The 22,435-nt window shown below is 37.7% G+C and overlaps 1 protein-coding gene across 1 annotated transcript; it reads right to left on the bottom strand.

Annotated features, from left to right (window-relative positions):
* Window positions 1-1,821: 1,821 nt before the first annotated feature.
* Window positions 1,822-22,228, bottom strand: Smp_010710 (putative nadh-ubiquinone oxidoreductase flavoprotein 1 (ndufv1)). The gene is made up of 11 exons (XM_018798604.1): window positions 22,194-22,228; window positions 19,388-19,455; window positions 19,263-19,352; window positions 19,063-19,211; window positions 16,567-16,765; window positions 14,228-14,362; window positions 12,393-12,570; window positions 9,548-9,698; window positions 8,379-8,587; window positions 7,156-7,265; window positions 1,822-2,184 (listed from the first exon to the last, which is right to left on the bottom strand). Exons 3-11 carry the CDS (start codon window positions 19,269-19,271, stop codon window positions 2,083-2,085), a joined length of 1,242 nt encoding a protein of 413 aa, XP_018653529.1. The 5' UTR covers window positions 19,272-19,352; window positions 19,388-19,455; window positions 22,194-22,228; the 3' UTR covers window positions 1,822-2,082.
* Between the last annotated feature and the right edge of the window lie 207 nt (window positions 22,229-22,435).

The following is a 22,435-nucleotide window of genomic DNA, read 5'->3' as shown; positions in this document are numbered from 1 at the left end:
ACTGCCATGTTATCTCGGTGAAGTTAAAAGTATGAAATGATTCTTTGACAGTAAACTTATCACTTCGATTCTTACTACAAAGCGTTAACATGTAGCGTAGGTGAGACATTAATTTGCTAACCAAAAGATGATTTTACTGTTCAACAACAGTTCATTTCGTTCTACATTGTGGCTGCGCAACGTGGTGACATGGCTCAAAATCGATCACAATGGTGCAGGTGTATACACTCTTTATCTTCCCTTAAACTTTGAGATTTAAATCGCTCCATATCTGTCTTCCTTCCTGAAACTATATCCTTATATACAACCCTGAAGAGAATTATGAATGGTAACTTTTGAGGACTATTTATTGGCCAATATAATATGTATATTTCCTATTGTAATTAACCTAATCATATTTGTTTCCTCTTATCATTCACTTTATTTTGACCTTTGAACTATTATTATACGATCCTTGAGTTATCACCAGTTTATTGATTACTATTCACAGCCACATTCGGCTAAATATTGTACAAATGTTATTATCTATTTTATGGGTCGATATGGTCTGTTTGTTTGGTATATAAACTCAGTATGCTTGAAATACAATAATTCATACCACTGAGGCTGTTATTGGTGTTTTGGACTCAACTGGTTTTGGCTAGGCAGATCGCAGGACCGGTTAGCACTCTAGTCTGCTCGTACGGGTTTCGTGTGTCACTGTTCCATTCGATAATTCGCTGCTCCCTGATTAGCGGTCTCATCACCTCACACATCAACTCGGCCACAAGTATAACAGTAAGTCAATAAAGACTAGAAGTTGTCCAGTGTCTATGACTTTTCAATGGTGTGTAGACCTGAAAGGTCATACTGAGCCTGTCGACCACTTCACATATCTTGAAAGTCATATCAGGTCTGGTAGCTGACGAAATCTCGATATGTACTCATCACGTCCAACGGCTTTGTCAGCTTGTGGTGTAGGTGAGATCTCTGTCTGTAAACGGGATATCGAGCGTAATACATAGAATTTAGTTATGCTGCACTTCATTGGCGTGAAATGTGGCCTTCACTAATGGAGGATACAGACTACTAATATTTGATCATAAATGCCTTCGGAGCGTTACTTCCTGACGTTGGAACCATCGAATGAACAAAGTCACGATAAAATTTAGGGTGATCGGTAAAGATAGCAAATCAATTGGCCTTATAAATATTTATCTGCTGGGGTAGTTGGGACATATATTACATATTACTAACCACACTCTACTTTGACAGGTGATGTCAACTAGTGTAGAAAGCTATTGGAGCAGTCAAACCACAATGTGAAATCAATTCAAAGACTCATTAATTGCTAGTTTGACCTACAGTGATAAATCTAAGCCACCTAATTGGGATCCACGCTATAACCGAGATCAGTGGTTGGGAACATTGGACAATATAGCTAAGAAATAGTCTCAATATCACAGATGCATTCATTGACTTATCATCTTTTCTTAGATTCTGAGTTTCAAAATTATTATACAACTTTTATTTCATGAATTCATTTTTTCTTTTGGAATTAAATCCTTTACAGTGAATGCCTTTTACTAATACTGAGACTATCCACTATATTTTAAACTTTGGAACTTATCTTGATAATTTTATCCCACTAAACTAATCTGATGTAGCATTTTGAACCGATACACATATGTTCCCAGGATCTAAGTTACCGATCATTAACTGACTGATTGACATCATATTAAACCACTTAATTGGCAACCTTCATTCCTATGATACCGATGAATTGAACTCTCAACAAATTCATATTTTCAACTGCCCCACATTTTGAAAATAGAGAAATTTATAAAATGAAGGAGTATTCTTCCGTCTTTTCTACTCTTAATATATTTATGTATAGAAAGACAGCTGAATAAGACAAAGCGAAGATAATTTTGAAAAGAGTTGAAAAACGCACATATAATAACTTGTTGAGGCAATTTGGTCATTATTGTTGGGAAAGGGAGGAAAAAAACCTGGGATAAAGGTTTTAATTTGATAATATCCATTTATATAGATAGCAACTAAGAAAGAGATAAACAGTATAGGTCATTGTTACTATTATCATCAACATGGAATACTGGATTCAGCTTTAGGTGGTTCATGTAATTCTATGCCATATTTAGCAAATCGAGCTTCCAATTCAGGACGAAAATGTCGAATAAGACCCTGAATAATGATGAAAATGACAGAAAAGAAAAGGAAATTATCCGAAAATTGTTCAGAAAAATTAATTAATAAGATGTTGAATACGTATGCTTAATACCACGCGGCTGTAAACGTTTATCGACTGTAGCAGTTAAGAAATATATCACGAATGGCGAACTACTGTCTACATCGGACTGGAATACTGGCTATAATAAGAATAGATTGGAAAAATACTAGGGTCGTAGAGATGAAGACATGAAACCAGTATATGATATCATTTAGTGTTAGTCAAAACCGCGTTGGTTGGTGCAGATACCCTGATCGATGCTGAAAACAATACCTGGAATCAAGGATTAGAAATGTTAATATAATATGGCACAAAATCCATTGAAGTGGAAGAGTTGCATTTATTCTATATCCTTTCCCAAATCTTCAGTTCTAACATCTCATACCGTCTAATAACCTCATTTCGTTTCTTCGTTTTCAACCATATTCTCTAAGTCTATTTATACTAATACAATTGGTTTGACCTCTTTTGCAATTCATCATCTTACCGTGCTAATGTGGCACAACAACTTAGGGCCAATCGACAATTGTGCTACAATTGGTGACTGACTGTCTTGTTATTATTAATATCATTAATACTACTGATAGTATTTCGAGTCTTTCGGTATATCTCTTGTGAATTTCGTCTGGTTGTACTGACTGATATGACGTGTCAGCTTGAATTAATATAAACCTCTTCTAGGTCCTACATTTCAGTCAGTCAGTCAGTTACAACGTAGAACTTCGTACGTACGTACATCAGTTCGAGTTGCCATACCACATTAGCACAGGGATGAAGTTGTCCATTCAAATACCATATTGGTAGAAGTAGTAAGAGTATAAGTATTATGTGAAAGATAAGGGTTTGAAGATGTTATTGAAAAAGTATAATACAGTGAAATAAATTTGGAAAGAGAAAAAGGATAGGGACATGATGAATTCAGAAGATTAGAATTTGGTAGAACACAAAGAGTGGATGCAAATTCGCCATTGCAAACGATTTTGAGCCATGTCATTCAAGGTCTCTAACCATCGGTTGTTATCATCTCGCGAATCCCAACCAGGTAGTCTACACCTACCAACACGGCCCAGTCCACTTGTCAGCGACTTCATGGATTTATGCCATGTTGTGGTCTGGCCGCCCCCTAGCTTTCTTCCAACCTGCTCCTACACCATAAAACATTGCACGTCGGGGCAGTCGGTGGTTGGGCATATGTAACACAAGTCCCAGCCATCTCAACTGATGAAGTTTCACTACTTCATCAATCGATTTGCCATCCTTACCTAGTACCCGTTTCCTAACATCTGCATTACTTACCCGGTGGTCCCAGGATATACGAGCAATGCGTCGAAGACACCTATGATCGAATACTAGTAGCCTACGAATATCCTCTACTCTTATGGGCCATGTTTCACTGCCATAAAGTAGGACGGAACGAACTGCTGCACAGTAAACCCGTCCTTTTGTTGCTAGACGGATATCTCGCCTACGCCATAAGTGGCGCAAGTTGGCGAAAGCTAGACGAGCCTTTTGTATCCGTGCTGAGATTTTGTCATACACCAGACCACAAGGGTTGATGAGACTCCCAAGATAAGTGAAACAGTCAACACGCTCAACTACTTCACTCCCTATCATTAGTTCAGGTGTCGATGCAACCCAATCCTGAAGTAACATTTTGCACTTCGAGGGAGAGAATCGCATCCCGAACATCCCTGCATAATTGCTTATGGTGGTCAGAAGACTCTGCATTTTGTCAGCGTCTTCACCAAATAAAACTATGTCGTCGGCGTATTCTAAGTCAACAAGTGAGCCTCCTGGTAAAAGTTCAACTCCTGGAGATTGAGATGATGAAAGTGTTATCTCCAAAAGCATGTCGACGACAAAGTTAAACAAGAATGGGGAGAGTGGACAGCCCTGACGAACACCACTTGAGGTAACCAATTCTGATGACAGTTCGCCATAGGCTCTAACTCGACCAGTTGTGTTCGAGTAGAGAGCTTTTATGAGGTTAATGTACTTCTTTGGTACTCCTTTCACTGACAAACACTGCCATAGAACCTCACGATCAACTGAGTCAAATGCCGCCTTAAGGTCAAGAAATACTACGATTGTGGGACGTCTGAATGTATGTCTATGTTCTAGGACCTGACGTAGAGTGAATATCTGGTCTATGCAACCACGTCCAGGTCGAAAACCAGCCTGGTTTTCTCTAGTCTGCTCTTCACGAGCTTTGGTTAGGCGTCCAAGTATTATTGAAGCTAATATTTTAGACACTATATTAGTCAAACTGATTCCTCTGTGATTGTCACAGGAGGACTTTTGTCCTTTCTTATAGACTGGCACAATCAATGATTGGGACCAGTCAGATGGAATTACGTCCAGTTCCCAGATTCTACCTAAGACCTCAGTCAATCTCGTTGATAGTACTGGACCACCATCCTTAAAAATCTCAGGGGTAAACTTGTCAGGGCCTGCGGCTCTCCCTCGCTTCAGATTTCTTATAGCTTTTTCAACCTCGTAGAGAGTTGGAGGACTTACCTCAATTTGCCATTCAGGACGACTGGGGATCGTGGGTAACTGAAGTGTGGCTGAAGGCCAGTTGAACTGATCCCTAAAGTGTTCTGCCCATCGATCCAATCTCCTGGATTGAGAATGAATGACATGCCCATCTTTGTCTGAGATAGTTTCGCTAATAGTTGGGTTCCTAATGCCGGTTTCTTTAATAAGTCTGAATAGCTGTCTGCTATTACCTATTGCCGCTGCCTTTTCCATCTCTCTTGCTTTCGCTACCCACCACTGTTCACGATCATTGCGTAGGCTTCTTACTAGCCTTCGCTTAAGCTGACTCCGCTCTTCGTTATGTTCAGAGCCAGGTGGGATGAGTTTTCGAGCATCTATCAGTGCGGTAGATGCTGCCGAGATCCATTGTTTCTCCCTAACCTTATGGCTTATCTTACTAGCGGATATCACTGCTGTTTCCACAGCTTTTCGAATGTCATTCCACGCTGCTTCGGGGTGGGCACAACTTACATATCTGTCTAACTGTTTTTCCAGTTGTTCCTGAAATATATTCTTAGTTTGCCTATCATTAAGTAGAACCCTAAGAGGTTTCACTGCAGTGTCTTTCCTACGTCCAGTAAGACGCAAACAGATACGTGCTCGCACTAGAGCATGATCTGAGTCTAAACATGTGCTCCAGAATGATCGACAGTCTTCTATCGAGCCCCTCCATCGGTGGCTGATAGCGATGTGATCTAATTGGGTCCAACGTTGGAACGAATTCGGGGGTCGCCATGTCAAAAGATGTTTTTCCTTATGCTTAAAGTTAGTATTTGCAAGAAATAGGCGGTTATCTGAGCACAGCTGCAACAGACGGTCGCCATTATCTGTTCTTTTAGCCACGACACCATAAGATCCTCCCAGGTGTCTTTCCCTTTCACTTAGTTTACCTACTTGAGCATTAAAGTCACCAGCCACTATTACTACATCAGAACGCCTAGCTTTTCGGAGAAGGTCAGAAAGTTTCCTGTAAAACTCATCTTTTATATCGTCTGAGCTGCAGTCAGTGGGAGAGTAGGCAGAGACGACAAAGAGGCAACGACGGGTTTCCCTATCTTTCCGAGTCCTTACTGATCCGTTTAGTCGGACAGCGCATAGACGACTGTCTACTGGAATCCAGTCTAAAAGAGCTAGTTCTGCCTTACGACTTAATGCTATACCTACTCCAGCGAGGCCACGGGAAGCAGCATCAGGGCTTCCAGATACACGAAGCGTGTATCGAGATGGTTCTTTATTTTGATTAGGTGAGGTCAAATGAATGACGCTACTCGGATCTTGTATGCGCGTTTCGGAGACGCAGCACACATCGATGGTGTAAGATTCTAGAGTCCTAGCTAAGGAAGCCTGTCGTCCTATTTGGCACAATGTTCGGACATTAAAAGTTCCTATATGTAGTTTAGAGCGTGGTTTCAGAAGACCAGGAATAACGTTCCGTGTACTTGAATCGTTTGCCCTAGCGGTGCGAGGTGATAAAAGGACGTGGGAAGGGTTAGTCGTGGAGATAAGAGAGTTGTTAGGAGGTGTAGGAAGGATTTGAAAGTGACCAACTTGGTCTCGTGTGCAGTTACGGGTATGAGGGCTAATATCACTTCCCGGCTGCCCACACCGTGGAAGGGTATTTCTTGAGGGACCTGAAAAAGAAGTTGGATTAGTGTTGGTCTTAACGACCTGGGAGCGTGACCGCAGTGCCCAAGGGACAACTGCTTGAGGCCGGTCACGCACGGCCTTTTTGTGGGGGATTTTTGACGTGTTAGCTCCGTTCTTCAAAGGACCTTACCGCCGGAGACGGATATCCGTGGGATAAGGCGAGGTGTGCATTTTTAGGGTCGACCTTTTCTAACCCCACCCCTCCTCGTGGGAAGGCAGCATCGCTGTCATGCTGGTTGTCTGAAGGAAACACCTTACTGCCGTCACACCTCTGTACAGTCGGCAGTACGACTTCGCCTTCGGACCTTGAGATTGCTGCTTTTAGTCTTACCGCTCTTCAACCGACCTGTCTGGCATGGTAGGACCTCGAGGAACGATTGTTCCAGCCAGCATAGCTCGATTGCTTTATCACGATAGGCAAGCCCGACCACCACGTCAAGGTAGCAGCAACAATCGGTCTAAGAGTTTAATATGAAGTTGTTGTTGGTCGATTACCACAGACAATAAAAACTATAATCTACTACGACCAATGACTGAGAATTATCAGAATTTAATGCATAACGGAAAATACCACTAAATATCACCAAGTGAACTTAAATCTACAGATTGACATGGTACGAAATGAGGGAATGTTGTATTTGAAGGAATATCTCAATGTATGGACATTAATGGAACATAATTTTATTATGTTTATCATTTAAAAGGAAAGAAAAAAAGAATAAAAAAATAGTTCGACCTACTTGAACAGGCCATGCAGCTCCATCGGCTAAAGCACAAATTGTACGTCCTTCCATTTGTTTAGAAATTTCCCAAATCATATCGATTTCATCCTTATTAGCGTTACCTTTAACTAGGAAATGTAAAAATTCATATAAACACATACACAGAGGCAAAAATGCTCTTGAGAGAGAATGAGAGGAAAAATCATAGCAAAATTTACCAAGTACAGGTTGATGTACTTACCTTTGGAGATGCAATTTTATTGTATGAGGAATATTCAACTGTCCATACTGAAATATCACTGAAATCATGAACAAATCCAAGCTAGACGACTGAACACCTAAAAGCACCTAAAGGCCGTTTCGTCATAATAAAGAACTCGTCAACAGTGGACATCCATGACCCTGCAACTGGAAATCGAACCCGGAACTTTTAGTTTCCAAGGTCTAATGCTTAATATCTAGACCACTGAGCCGAAATCGCATAATCAACGAGTCTCACTTCAATCGATTCAAGATATTTGGTAACTGTCTCCAATTGTTTCCAGTGAGTGCCTTATTCAAATCCGGTATATTTGAACTTCACTGATTACGACTTATCTCGAAGCTAGTCACTAGTGAGCATATGATAACTGTCAGTATGGGGTTGTGGAAATTGTTGAATTTCGTCGAACTCACGAAATGAAACAGTAGCCCAGTCCTTCCAGGTTTTCAATTATTGTCTAACTTAGATCGGTTTGTGATTTCAATGAAATTAGATAATCTCCACAACCCCATACTAACATATTGAAATAGTTGAAATGCAGTTTGAGATTTGTTTATTATATAATTGCATTACTCATGAGTAACTAGTCTATCAATGTGTAATTTCCCTCATGTTTTTCGCTTGCAAAACTACTGAATTTATCATCTTGAATGTAACTTTTTTCAACCTAAGCTCATTATTTCTAAATGTTAAACCATTCATATATATATAGATTTCAAGAGGCTAAGAAAGTCTATTTTGACTTTACTCGACTTTGGGCGCGTCATTTCAAGTAATCTAACAAAGAACTTGAATTCATGAGATCGAGTGATTCGACGCGTAGACCACTGATTTAAACTGAACTAATCTAAGCAAGCTAAACCCGCTTACAACACTATGGTAGGATGTGTCTTGAAGTAAGAATTACCATGAATCCACAGCATTATTAGTAGACTTGAAATATAAATGGATATAAATGTACGTATACATGCTTACTTACCAAATCTAGTCATAATTTGACTTAACCAACGACATCCTTCACGACATGGAGTACACTGACCACAACTTTCATGTTCATAGAATTTAATAAGACGTGAAATACAATTTACAACATCAGCTGATCGATTCATTACAATTAATGCTGCTGTACCTAAACCAGAATTAGCTTGTACAAGAGCATCGAAATCCATTAGGACAGTACTACAAATGCTGAAAAAAGTGATAATAAATAAACAAAGAGTAAATCAAGTATTAAGTGAAAATATTAAAAAAATTTCTAACCGACTTCAAATGAGGGTATATAAGACTAATTTTTTTAAAGCCATATGAAGAAAGTCAGTAATCATAACCAACGTAGACCCTGGGTACAAGTGTGCATTTTCTCAAGTTAGTTTGTCATACTAAATTACCATGAGATGAGCTTAACCAAATCGACAGTAAAGAAGTCAAAATAATGTTGTTGTTGTTGTTGTAATGATCGAAAGGATCACCAGGCAGTGAGAATAACTTCCCAGAAAAAGCAATGGAAAATGACCTATGCAAGAAAATTGGAATTCAAGAACTAGAGTAAGACAAGGAGTGGATGCATCTGTGACCAAATCTAAAGCACGTAATTTAACAGCTCCAATCATTGACTATGATTATCATGAGGTCTACAACTAAGTAGTTTGCATCTGCCTACATGACTCAGACTAATAATCAATGGGTTAGTGGACTCATTTTACGTTTTTGTTTGGCCGCATTTAACTTTCTTCTAGCTTACTCGTACACCGACCAGTTAACATTACACATTGGGGTAGACGGTGGATATATATATGTATAAAATATACTAACCACCTAAGTTGATCATGGTTGACAACTCTATCAACCGATTTACAATATTTGCCAAGTACTACATGGCTAAATCACAGGATTCCTCATTCAGTTGTTTTACATTCGTCACATATGAAGAAAAAGGTTTCCACAACATAAAGTAATAAGTTATGTAAACACCATGTAATGCTTAGATAAGAGAAAAGCTCATTGTAATCAAGTTATAACACTGATGTTTTTCTGCAAATTTCATAAAATTAAGACTACTCACTTGGCACCCAAATGTTTTACATATCTAACTTCGGTGAATTCACAATACAAGACAACTAGTTTACAATTTATTATTAAATAACTTACTCTTTAGGTAATAATGGAGTAGAGCTACCACCGGGAATAACAGCTAATAAATTATCCCAACCACCGATTACACCTCCAGCATGTCGTTCAATTAAATCACGCATTGGTATGGACATTTCTTCTTCAACGGTGCATGGATTATTTACATGTCCTATAAAGGAAAACGTGTATAATAAAATCTAAATTAGTTAGATAATGTGAAATTAAAATTTCCATTCAGCGACTAGAAATCCACAGTTGAATTAGAGGAACAAAGATATTTTTTAGCAGTAGGCATCTAAGATGTAGGATGTTGAGAAATTTGTTAAGAAGATAATCACGTTCCATGAAGTTTGTGAGTGTGTATGTATTTTTTTTGCCCCTAAATGCCCTGGTATGGCCGAGAGTGAGGGGAGTTCGCTCTCCCTCTACAAATGCTCTCATATAGCCTCTAACAGGGAAGTCCTACTCATTGCCTTCTCGCACCACGGGTGTTGTCTACGAAATTGAGAGGACGAAAAGCAACAGTAAAATCGTTCAATTATCGCCGTAAGTGAGGGTCCACCTAGGAGAGTTGGAAAACCCTCATTCCAAACCAATGGTGCACATGGGCTCCAGCATCTTGAAGGAACAAATGGCGTATGGACCAATCGTTGGTCACAGGCTACCATGAGACTGCATCTCCTCATGATGCTCCACTGCCTTGTGGATCAGATCTTTCGGTCAAAGGCTCGGGGTGTGGTCCCCTAAGAAAACCACGTGCATCAGTATGGGCACCTGGGCAGTACCACAGCCCTCACACAAATCCAATGAGATTTGTGAGGCGCATATTTATCTGGTGCCCCTTTGTACCAATATTTACGTGTTTAAATAAATAAAAATAAATAACCATCAGATGAATTATTAATTCTAAATTAAAATGAAAAGTAATCTTTTTACAGATATCAGAATATTAGAGATACTGTAGTGAACGAGAACACAAGTGGGGACGACCAAATGTATTTGCATACAAAATTATAGAATCTCTTAGTAAAATCTGAGAACCATATAGTAAATTCGTCATTTGTAAAATATCAATCCATTATCCCAGACTTGACTGCTCCTTCGTTTCCACACCAATCATTCTCTATTCTCGTTCACTTTTCATCGATCTTCTTAACATTCTGTCCCCAGACATCTCGCTTTCCGTTGGGATACATACTACTTATATCTGTCGACATCAGTAGCACACACCACAATACATGAACAAAGGAAATTCATTTTAGTCATTTCCTATCCAATTGGAAGCAGACATCAAAAGGACAAATAACAACTGGGAAGGATTGGCCAAGACAGAGTTCGATGGAGAATGCTGGTGAGTGACCTATGCTCCTCCACGAGGGGTAATAGGAGTAAGTAAGTAAGCCATCATATATCAGATCGACCTTCGACTTCCGATCAATAGCATATGGACGTTTTTTAAATCAAATCTAATTGACTGTTGCTACCAAAGTAATAAATAAAACTACCGAAGTTTTTTTTAAAAAAAAAGAACACAGGGAAGCTATCAATTAACTTATTAGAGACGAAAACCTGATTATTACGCAACTAGATAAAGGAACTGGAACTGTCCTACTTGACAAAATGAATATCATTTTAAGGAATAAACCGAAATCTCAAATAGCTAAATGACTAAAAGGATCTTAGCAAAAAGATGGAGAATGATCTGACCAAGTCTTTTTTTAAAGAGGCTCAGAGGTCAACAGATAGTTTCATCAAATATGTACGAAACAATTAAGCTCGTAGGAACCGATCTATCAAGGTTACATAGATTGACAATCTGTACATAAATCAGGTATCTTAGTAAGACTGACTTCAGATATGTATAACTCTCGTAATCATACCACAATAAAGTGGTTGCCAACCAGTTTGAAACCACTCCAGAAACAGTTGATCAAGCATAGTATTCAGGATATATTCCAATTCTTTAGCAAAATCAAAGATGTAAACATTGGTGAGTCAACTATGATGTCATTAGTTGTAATGTTATGATCTACAAATGTTCCATTCATGCAGATGGTGGAATATATTTGTGAAAAACTCGAAAAATATGAAATAGGAACTGTGATTCTAGTTAAAATCATAGTAGGGTTATCAATGTAATGCATCATGAAGGTGAACTTCATATTTAATGGTGAAATATATTATAACAAACAGATGGTGTCACAATGAGTTCATCACCGGGTCCCATATTAGCGAACATTTTCCTAGCTAGATTAGAAAACAGTATCTGCTACAACTTATTCATAAGTTTCCAGTTTATTTCCGATATATGGATAATAATTTCATTATCTGTAAGGATTATACTGACTTGGAAGAGACTCATCCGTCCACCAAATTCACATTTGAGAAAGGAAATGGAGGCAGAATAGCCTTTCTAAATGTTTTCCTTTCAAAGGGAGTAGATGGGTTACAAAAAAGGAGCCTAGGAAAGAAAAGCACTAAGATGGGTCAATAGAAGAACTTTCCTTGTTTTTAGTCAGATTTATTAATGCGGTAAATTGTATGAATTTTTTTAGTTTCGCCCCTTCTCAATGTAGACGAAATATGGTGAAGATACTCTATTATAGAATAAAGACCAAATGCTCTCTGGAAGCAGTTGAGGAAAGAATAAACGCATTGATTGGTACTCTAAAAGAAAGTGGGTTCCCGGAGAAATTTATAAACAAATACAGCCAGTACGAAAGGAAGTTCTAACGATAAGTAATAAGCTGCTGTTTATGCTTAGAGGTAACCTACTCAGGTTAGTTGATATAAACCTATCTACCTGACTTATTGATGGTGACTACAAAAAAAACACAACACTATTAACTATTCAATGAATTACCCGAAATATTGAATAATTTAGTGCCACGATTTCTTTCACGTCCAAAGCTTGCAAACCAATCACCACCACGACGACAAATTGTAGGCGAAACAGCTACAGTTTCAACATTTGTCACAGTTGTCGGACAGCCAAACAATCCAATATCCGCTGGAAAAGGTGGTTTCAAACGGGGCTTTCCCTAATAATAGTGTGCAAAAGGAACGAAAATATTTTTTTTTAAACATGAAGGACAAGATTAAATTGCTTAACAAATTTGATCATATTAGGCGGGGAAATGTGGGAATTCAACGAAACAGGTTAAAACGATAAAAATTGATTTGTTCGAGAGAAATTATTATTGAGATATTCTAACTGCTGGTAGAGTTTAGCAACGTTAGCATTATAATACCTTATCACTGGTGGTACTGAATAGATAGATAGACATATACACACCGCAAATGGATTAAAGTCAAACTATGATTTAAATCTATCGTACTCAGCTGCAATACCTAATGGTCCTAGATTCTATCCCTGTTCAGGTTGAACGTGAGCAGGATTAATAAGTTCCAAAATACACAGCACATTGCTGAAACTGTGATTTAATTTTTAGAAAGATGCTATCAATGTATCAAATAGATAGTACATCTGATGAATACAGTTGATTTGAAGATCGAAAGAATGGCAAATCCGAATAAATTTTAACTAAATTTTGATATGATGGGCAACGACTAAGTAGATTAGGGTGAAAATGACATATGAGATTGATCCGGTTACAACCATCTATGAAATTTATTCATCACATCTTGAGAAAGAGTAATTATAAGATTGAGTCAAGGACAAACTTACACTTTAGGCCACATCGATGTGCATTTATAAATTTACTTGATTCTGTGCGGAAGGTTACGTTGGCCGCACAAAGCGATTACTTTCCAAACGCATCTCAGAACATCAGTCGGTATGGCTTTGAAAATGAGTATGCAAAACAATCATCAGTTCAATAAAGGAGCACCTAATCAACTTTGGACATATCGCTCCAAAGAAATCTTCCTTCAAAATAATCTACACAACTAAGGAAACTAAATCGAAGGGAGATCAAATCAAAAACTTATGCACTGCTGATGCGTTGGTGATCCACTAATTCAAGCCCGGACTCTGCGTACAAAAACAATACGTCAAACCTCTCATCCTTCCTTGGCCCTAATTACCTTCTCCAGTGTGCTTTGTACTTGTTCTGTATCTATTATTATTATTATTATCATTATTATTATTATTATGTGCTCTGTTAAGCCATGATCATGTGAGAGCATTTAGAAAGGAAAAGGGTCTCTCCCCCACCCTTGGTCGTATAAGGGCATTTCGGGGCTTTCATTCTTCCATTCTTCTCAAACCCCCTGATTAATACACAACCTCATTTGATATTTGAAGTCTTGAATCACTTTGATACAAACTTTTCTACCCTTCTATCGACTTATATATTTACCAAACAACTATAAATACGAATGTACAGCTTATGTAAAATGATTTCGTCGAAAAGGAAATCTTCTTCACTGAATTCTCATTTTACTCAATAACACAATGGGTTATCTTAATTTGGTCAATTAGTTATTTCAGTTGGTCATAAATGTTTAATGATATGGTATTGTGAATGTGGTGTATTCACTAATCATTTCAATTAATTTTCGAAATCAAATAAATCCATAACAGCAGTTTTGGTGATCCTACTATGCATCGTCAGATTCAGACTTTTCAGTAACAAGCACAAGTCAGTAGAACATTCAGCAAACACAATAAGTGGCAGATATGACAAAGTTATTACAAAAGAAGACATACAATGATGGAGTTAAAAAACACTATACCTGTTTTCCTTCAAGAGATTCAATTAGAGCAGTTTCTTCACCACATATATATGCTCCAGCCCCACGATGCATATAAACATCGAAATTAAACCCAGTGCCACATGCATTTTTCCCTAGGAAACCAGCTTCATAAGCCTGTATAGAGAAGTCCAATATATATTGTTTAACAATTGGCAATCATAAACGAGTGAAAAAGTTATAGTTAGGGGCTCACCAATTACTACACATTAGAAATAAAAAAGTAACCATTACATTTCATGGTTTTTATCGCAAACTAACCTTCGCTAGATAACTATTGAAAGTCAATAAAAACACTGTACGACTGTATCAGCCTAATATCGAATTTCTCAACAATGAGGATTCGCGACCCGACCGGAGATCGAACCCACGATCTCCAGGTTTCATGGTGAATACTCTCTAGTTTAATATAACTATCTAAGGTTAGTTCGAGGTCTAAACTATAAAATTCAACAACTTCCGCAAACTCCATGAGCAGACATTACAAATTATGGTATGTCTATTTAAGATTTATTTCTTTATAATCCACAAATCAAGTAAATTATCACAAAATATCTACTACTAAATGAAAGTCTAATTGAACGTTTGAAAGCCTTCGATATAGCGTCTTGATATGAAGAGAATGCTTTTGGATACATAACTGAAAAGAAAAGAGCCACCCAAGTGAAATGAAATTATCAATGACAAATCCCAGAGTAGTAGAAATAGTAACAGTGTCAAAAGTAGTAGAAAAGATTAGCAATAGACAATGTGATTGGAGAAGAATGAATTAGCAGAATTAGAAGTATTAAGTATTTTAAGACAAACAGTGGACGCATCCACTCTACTGCTAGTGATTCTGAGCCATATCACTCAACGTCTCCAGTCACCGATAAAACTTATCATACACCCCAACCAGATAATAGTTGATATTCATTATTACGACTCAAATCAACAGTCAATGACCGACTTCATGGACTAATACTGTCTTGGTTTTGCCGGCAATGGTATAATTTAGTGATGAGTCAATTATAGTCGAGAAAGTGACCGTTAGGCTTTTGAATAAAATTCAAATATCATGTCTAACGTACAGTAGAAATACCTCATTTTATTTTATTTATTTATTTAAACACATAAATATTGGTACAAGGAAGCACCAGATAAATATGCACCTCACAAATCTCATTCGATTTGTGTGAGGGCTGTGATACTGTCCAGGTGCCCAGACTGAAGCAGGTGGTTTTCTTAGGGGGTCACACCCCGAGCCTTTGACCTAAAGGTCTAACCCACAAGGCAGTGGAGCATCTTAAAAAGATGCAGTCCCATGGTAGCCGGTGACCAACAACTGGTTCGTACGCCATTTGTTCCCTCAGGATACTGGAGCCTATGTGCACCATTGGTTTGTAATCAGGGTTTTCCAACTCCCCTAGGTGGACTTTCTGTGTCCACCAACCCGGTTAAAGCGCCAGACATTTGCTTTTCGTCCTCTCAATTTCGTAAACAACAGTAACGCCACGAGAAGGCAGTGAGTAGGACTTCCCTGGCAGAGACTATATATTCGCGTGGCCATGTGAGAGCATTTCGAGAGGGAGAGCGGACTCTCCCCACTCTCGGCCGTACCAGGGCATTTGGGGGCATACCTCATTTTACTGTTGAAAACATTATAAACGATAGCAGGAAATTATTTTTTTGCAACGATAAATAAAAGCGACAATGCCAAACGTATCAAATGCTTAATTCTGTCTCTGTAGATTGTAAATCGATACTACCCTTAAATCCTAACCTTAAACCCCTAGTCCTGAAATATTTTAATCTGAAGGAGTTAGATTTATGAACGAACTGATCAGATAGGGTCTATTAAATTTTTATGTGAAATTGATTCTTCTATATTTCTACAGAGCACAGTTCATGCTGAAAACCCTAACTCTTACCCCAAATACCTATCCATAACCAAGGACATTTTGAGGAATTTTAAACATCTTTTTACATTTTTTTATAAGGTTTTAGGAAGATGGAGAATCTATATTCATAAGGACGAGTTTATACGTTGTTTTTTTTGGGGGGGGTAGTAGACAGATAGAGTAGCCGGTGATAGATTTAATAATTACATGAAAACGGATCACAGTACGCAATTTTATTGTTGTCTTTCCTATATAATATGCACTAATAAAAGCTTGGGTTTTGTTTATTGGCTAGAAACTAGCTGGAAATTTGTTATGATTGTTTTCAGCTCATCTCCAAAGTATACTTTTACTGACTCGCCTCTCTTATTTAGTTTCAGAAAGAAATGAAAGCAAACGAATGACAACCACTACTGAATCAAAGTGGAAATGATGATTTACCTCTTTGATAGCTAATTGCATATTTGATGCTTCATTATAAAATTCACCACGAATATAAATGTACGCTGCATTTGCACCCATAGCTTTTCCAGCTATAAGACAACCTTCAATAAGTGTATGAGGATCGTGACGCATAATTTCTCTATCTTTGCATGTACCAGGTTCACCTTCATCAGCGTTAATTACCAAATATTTAGGTCTAGAAAAAAAATAGTTGCAATAATAGTAAACAATTCAGAACAGATCAGAGTGATGTAAAAATTATATCAGATTTCAAGAGATAGTGTCACGGAGTAGGATATGTGGCGATAATCCTTACTGCAACTGTGATACTGTAACACAACAGATCTACCCTCTTCCATCTGCCAGCCACTCTGAGAGAAGAATTCTGTTAAGACTCATTAGAAAAGACCCAAGAAGATTAAGATTTACACTCAGATGTCATTCAACAAAATATCAGTATTGAAATCACCAATACAAGGGCAAATGTATTGAGAACCAAATAACTGACAACAACTGAAACACAATAACGGTTAGTGCATAGAATTTACTCTGAATAATTTAATACAACGAATGTGTTGAAGTTGACTGGATGAAAATCACCTTTAATTAACATGAGAAATTAAGATTGATTCTCCTTTTCGTTCAGGAGACATAGCATCCCCAACACGTAATTAATAAATAAATACATGAAGACATTGCAAGTGGTTTAATCATACTGACTAGTATTCACACTGCAATTTGACTGATAGAACTTAGTCAGTACTAGAAACTATATAAACATAAAACTGGTTAAAAATTAGTATTTACTGTAAATACCTGTTTTGTGGGATGTTAACTGAGACCCGTGTAGCTCAATGGTAACATCACTGACTGTGACACTAGGTAGTATTTTTTTAAAATCCCACGAGACCATAGGTTCCCTGAAGATTGTAGATGTCCCTTGTCGACGAGTGTAAGAGCAAGCATTAAACCTAGTCTGAGGGTTTGCTTATATTCCTTCCGACCAAACAACATGTGTTATTACCACAAATAAGTGTCTGGATGATAAAGCAAATAGTCCACCGAAATTCGGTTCCCAGTAAGTAAATTTGTTGACAATAAGATTTAAAACAGCCGTTACTTGTCCTTTTTCTGGACATTATGTACCCAAGACATTAGGAGACATGTACACAAACGAAAACACAAGCATTTACCTAAGAATCACTGGTGTGCACAACTTTAGGTGATGAGATGATTTTACCCTTCATTTTAAAGACAGCCATAGACCGTGATTAGCAATAAATCAACAATCAGCTCACTCTGACAATTTTCTTGCTATCGACTAGGCGGAAAATATGAAACAAACTCATCAACATTTTGTCTATCTAATATCACTTACGTAGAGATACAGGACCAGTAATTTAGGCTCACTATCATCGGAAAAAAAGTGATATTCACTCCCGATATTTCTAAGCATCTTGGCGATTAGTAAATTTAAGAAATAAGATCCGTTTCAGTAATACATTACGGACGATCTAGTCACATACACACTTGTCAAGCCACTTATATATGAAAACTAATTAAGGTCAATTAAATAAGAGATCAAATTAATATGAAGTAACGATTGGGGATGAGAAAGCAAAAATAATATGGAAGGAATGAAAATCAATTGCACTACCCTAGACCTTTGAAAATTTTGGATACTATCAGAGCAGATATTTAAGATTTTGCGTACATAAAGGATGTCTGAGGCTTAGAACAGCCAAGGCTTCTATAAACTTATGAATGGGCCTTTGAAAATCCTATAAAAAGCTTTGAAAGTTGTCTTAAGGTCAACCCAGTGGCCTACTGAAATTATGTGTATTGCTGTTTAATAAATGTATGGCGTAAGTACATCACATACTTCAAATAAACTCGTTCTCATTATACCGTAAGAATTTATAGAGGGGATTAATTACTTTGAAGACGAATATCGACTGTTTATTTGTGTTGGTATTAGTTAAACGATTGACTGATGATTCCATCTCTGTAGCATCTAGAAAAGGCGAACAGCGGCTGTGTAGGATGATTCTTATTTTCAGAGAAAAAATTTGCTTTCAGTCAGTTTGATGAACTGATGAATACCTACATAATGAAACCCTTTTCATGTAAAATTGAACCGGTTCTAACAGCAAGATCGATGGCCTGCTCATCATGCATAAAACAAAACAGTTTTATCCACTATCGTTCCACTTCCTTTTTTCTATACCACATGGTTATCTGTGAATATATAAAGATCTAGGGACAAACAATGAGTGGGTGTACCCACGCCACTGATACTAATTGTCAGTCGTTTTAACTAATATGTTCAACAATTGATTCGTGTTTCTTCTCATCTAATTTATACGGCAATAAGACAGAGTAAACCAAAACCAAACAATATTTCTAAATGGAATAAAAAAGTTAAGTGTGGAAAGTTCCCATACAGTTTTATTGTTTACTGATCAAGACAAATAACGATTTATCAAATTGTACCTGCCATCACTTGGTTTATTCATAAAACTCCATTTCATGCCCGAAGGGAAGCCAGCACCACCACGACCACGTAGTCCAGATTTCTTAATTTCCTCAATGATCCAATCACTACCTTTAAGGACTATCTCTTTTGTTTTATACCAGTGACCCTGTTATTAAAATAACTGATGTTCAAAGAAACTCAACAATAATAATCTTACACGTTGCATGGCACCTTTAAGACGCCAATCATGTCGACCGTATAAATTAGTGAATATTCGATCTTCATCAGATAGTGGTCCATAAGTAGTCTAAATCATAGAAGCATAAAGAAATGAAAACTAACTTTGGTGGTCTGAGTAGTGTTGGTTGGGCTAGCAGTAGAAAAGAATTTAATAACCACGGAATTCCTCCCTGTAATTCACAAAATACTGAAAGTGGGACAAACGTTTGGTATGAATTAATGCAATGGAAAAATGATGCCGTATGTGTCATTGACCCTTAGTCAAGTTGAAAGGGACACCAAATATACATGCACCACATAACAAAAATGAGGTTGTGGAGTAAAAGAATTGAAGGTGGATATAATAAAGAAGAAGAGCAACAATAAACAGAAATTAATATATGAGAGTGAAATAATAATAATAACGAGAGGAGCAGTTCAGTTAGGAAAAATACAACCAGAAAGAATACTTTCAGTCAAAGGGGTTACGTTTTCTCTTATGAAGAAATTAAAAGAAGGTTACAGCAGGATCGCCACTGGCTTCTACTCAGAGCCATATCTGATGACGTCTCTAGCCACTGTGTTGCGTCATCTCTTGGACCCCAGACAAGGAGTCGTGAATGACCAACAGAAGCTAGCCCTTTGCAGCTTTCTTTAATACCACGACACCATGTCATACACTGACCACCTCTCCGCTTTTTCCAACCAGTCCTAGCGTCGGCAAATAATGCACGACGTGAAATTCTCTGGGACGACATCCGTAAGGTATGTCAAAGCCACCGAAGTCGATGTTTCAAGATAGTGACACCAATTGAATCATCGTCGCTGTGCAAGAACACATTATGCCGTAACTCTAAATTACTAACATAGTGTTGCCACTGTATGTCAGCAATCCTTTGGAGATAACCATGTTTAAACACAGAGATTCGTCTAACATCCTCAACTCGGAGACGCCAATTTTCACAGGCATAGAGTAAAACTGCTCTCATTGAAGCATTGTAGATCCGACCTTTTACAACCAGACTAAAGTCAAGAAGGCGCAAAAGATGGCCCAGATTGGAATAAGCCGCTCTGGCTTTCACTATACGTGAATCGATTTCACCACTCATGCCACCACCAGCACTTATGCAGCTACCCAGATACACGAACTTCTCGACTACTTCTATCTGCTCACCACTCAAAATGCAGGTTCGAGGTCCTGTCAGTCTTGAAGTTGAAAAGACGATAGTTAGCTTAAAGTGAGGGTGAGTATTAGCAGTTGACGGGTAAATTCAAAGACCGAAACACCATGAAAAGATTATAGATTAAGTCGTACTGATTAGTTTAATAACCAAGAAAGTATGCCCACAAAGCATGACAAGCTATGATTCAAAACAGGTAAACTTCGACATTTTTTCAACAAGTAGAGTTGGCCTTTTTCACATTAGCCGTTTCATAAAAGCTATTTTTGGATCTCGTGTTTTAGATTTACGGTGGGTAGCAGACTTAGGTGGTTTAGTCCTTATTGATGTCATCAACTACAAGTAAATTTACTTGGTTTGGTGTGGCTTTGTAACTAAGAATAATACCAAATTTTAACTAAGGACACATTTTTCAAAGGATGAATAATAATACTGCCACAGTTCCTCAAATCAAACAAGGCAATGTGCCCTAAGCCAGCAATCTAAATGCACGAAGTCACTAAACTGAGTCTTCATAGCTGCTGTAGCTGTTCTTTGTGTGCCAAGCTCGTTTTGCAGTCTTAAATAACTTCAGTGACTTTGGCTTGAATAATATACTTTCACACAACTGCACCAAACTTACGGAAAGATCTGTTAAACATTGAACAAAAATATATAACTTTATGTTCCTGTTGTTTTTCCTGCCATATATTTTGTTCAAGTTAATCATTAGTGGTACAACATTCCTGGCTGACTCAATTATGAGTACGATTTGGACTCTTGCACCAAATGGTCTAACGAACTAGAGACCGGGTTCAAGTAGATATGCTTAGAGAACTGATTTTTTTTCATCGCGTTCTTTATCGATAGAATAACGACAAAACCTATGTGTATGAAGCGTGAACTTCACTACAAATATGAATGTTCAAATATTAAGATACTGGAAACGACATGAAACTAAATACTGAAAAATACTAAAAGCATCTCTGCTGAGTAATTAAAACTAATTTGTTAATGGAAGCCGACAAACAACCTGAAAATATATAATAAGAGCAACTGAATGGGTATTGATCGATACATTACTAACAAAGAGTAGTCTAGTGGGATAATATCTACTGAACTAACTGAGGCAACGATACAAAATGTGATTGAAATCTGATATAAGCAGTAAGAACATTAGACCATGATGTTAGATGGTTATTATTGCTACCTTGGTCATACAGTATAAGAACAATACCAAATGTATCCCTAAAATCATGGTTACATGTTCGAATCCTTCATTCCCTATTTTGATTAGGGCAGTCTATTTAATACCGCTAACTTTCAAAACTGAAGTGTGGTTCAAAAGGCAAGTAGGCAAGACGAAAAATGACCAACCACAAAATTTTTGTACGTCACTACAGTGAGTTACATTGATTGTGTTTATTGCTTTGTATTTAAATCACACTTTACGAACCAGAAGTTCTTTCCGAGATCAGCTGAGACCTAGGTCTCCAAAGTGAGAGCTTTACTATAACATACCACAATACTGGCGTTTAACGCCAAAAATTGCAAAGAGTACTTTTAATTTTTCAGATGTACAAAAAAGCATACACAAAAGCATAACTAATTAGATGTTAATGCTCCGCAATTATCAGTGAAAAATTATTACTTAAAACAGGCACTGGTTATAATTCTTATTCCAAATTTTATCAAAGTTACAAAACTCAGACTAAAAACCGCGTGAGTTCAGTGATGGCACGAATATGCAAGGTGCCAGATGAGCTTACCAACACTTAAAGGTAAAACCTTCGTGTATCTCAGCATTTCCACATTGGCGCCACCCGGGTTCCATCCGAAACCTTTGACAAGCAAATCCAACTCATATTATAAGAGCAAAACATGTAAAAGCCAATTCTGCTCCCAGTGGCCAGATTAGCCTTCTTAAATCTGCAGGGTATTGACTTATAAGGCATTGCCGACTACTTTTTTAGACAGCAGAGATTGCCGTGCTGTTTCGCAAGTCATCAGG

This window comes from Schistosoma mansoni, chromosome 7 (assembly GCF_000237925.1).
Source record: "Schistosoma mansoni strain Puerto Rico chromosome 7, complete genome".
Classification (NCBI taxonomy): Eukaryota; Metazoa; Platyhelminthes; class Trematoda; order Strigeidida; family Schistosomatidae; genus Schistosoma; species Schistosoma mansoni.
The sequence above is the reverse complement of the archived record's forward strand: the minus strand, read 5'-3'. Positions and strand labels throughout refer to the sequence as shown.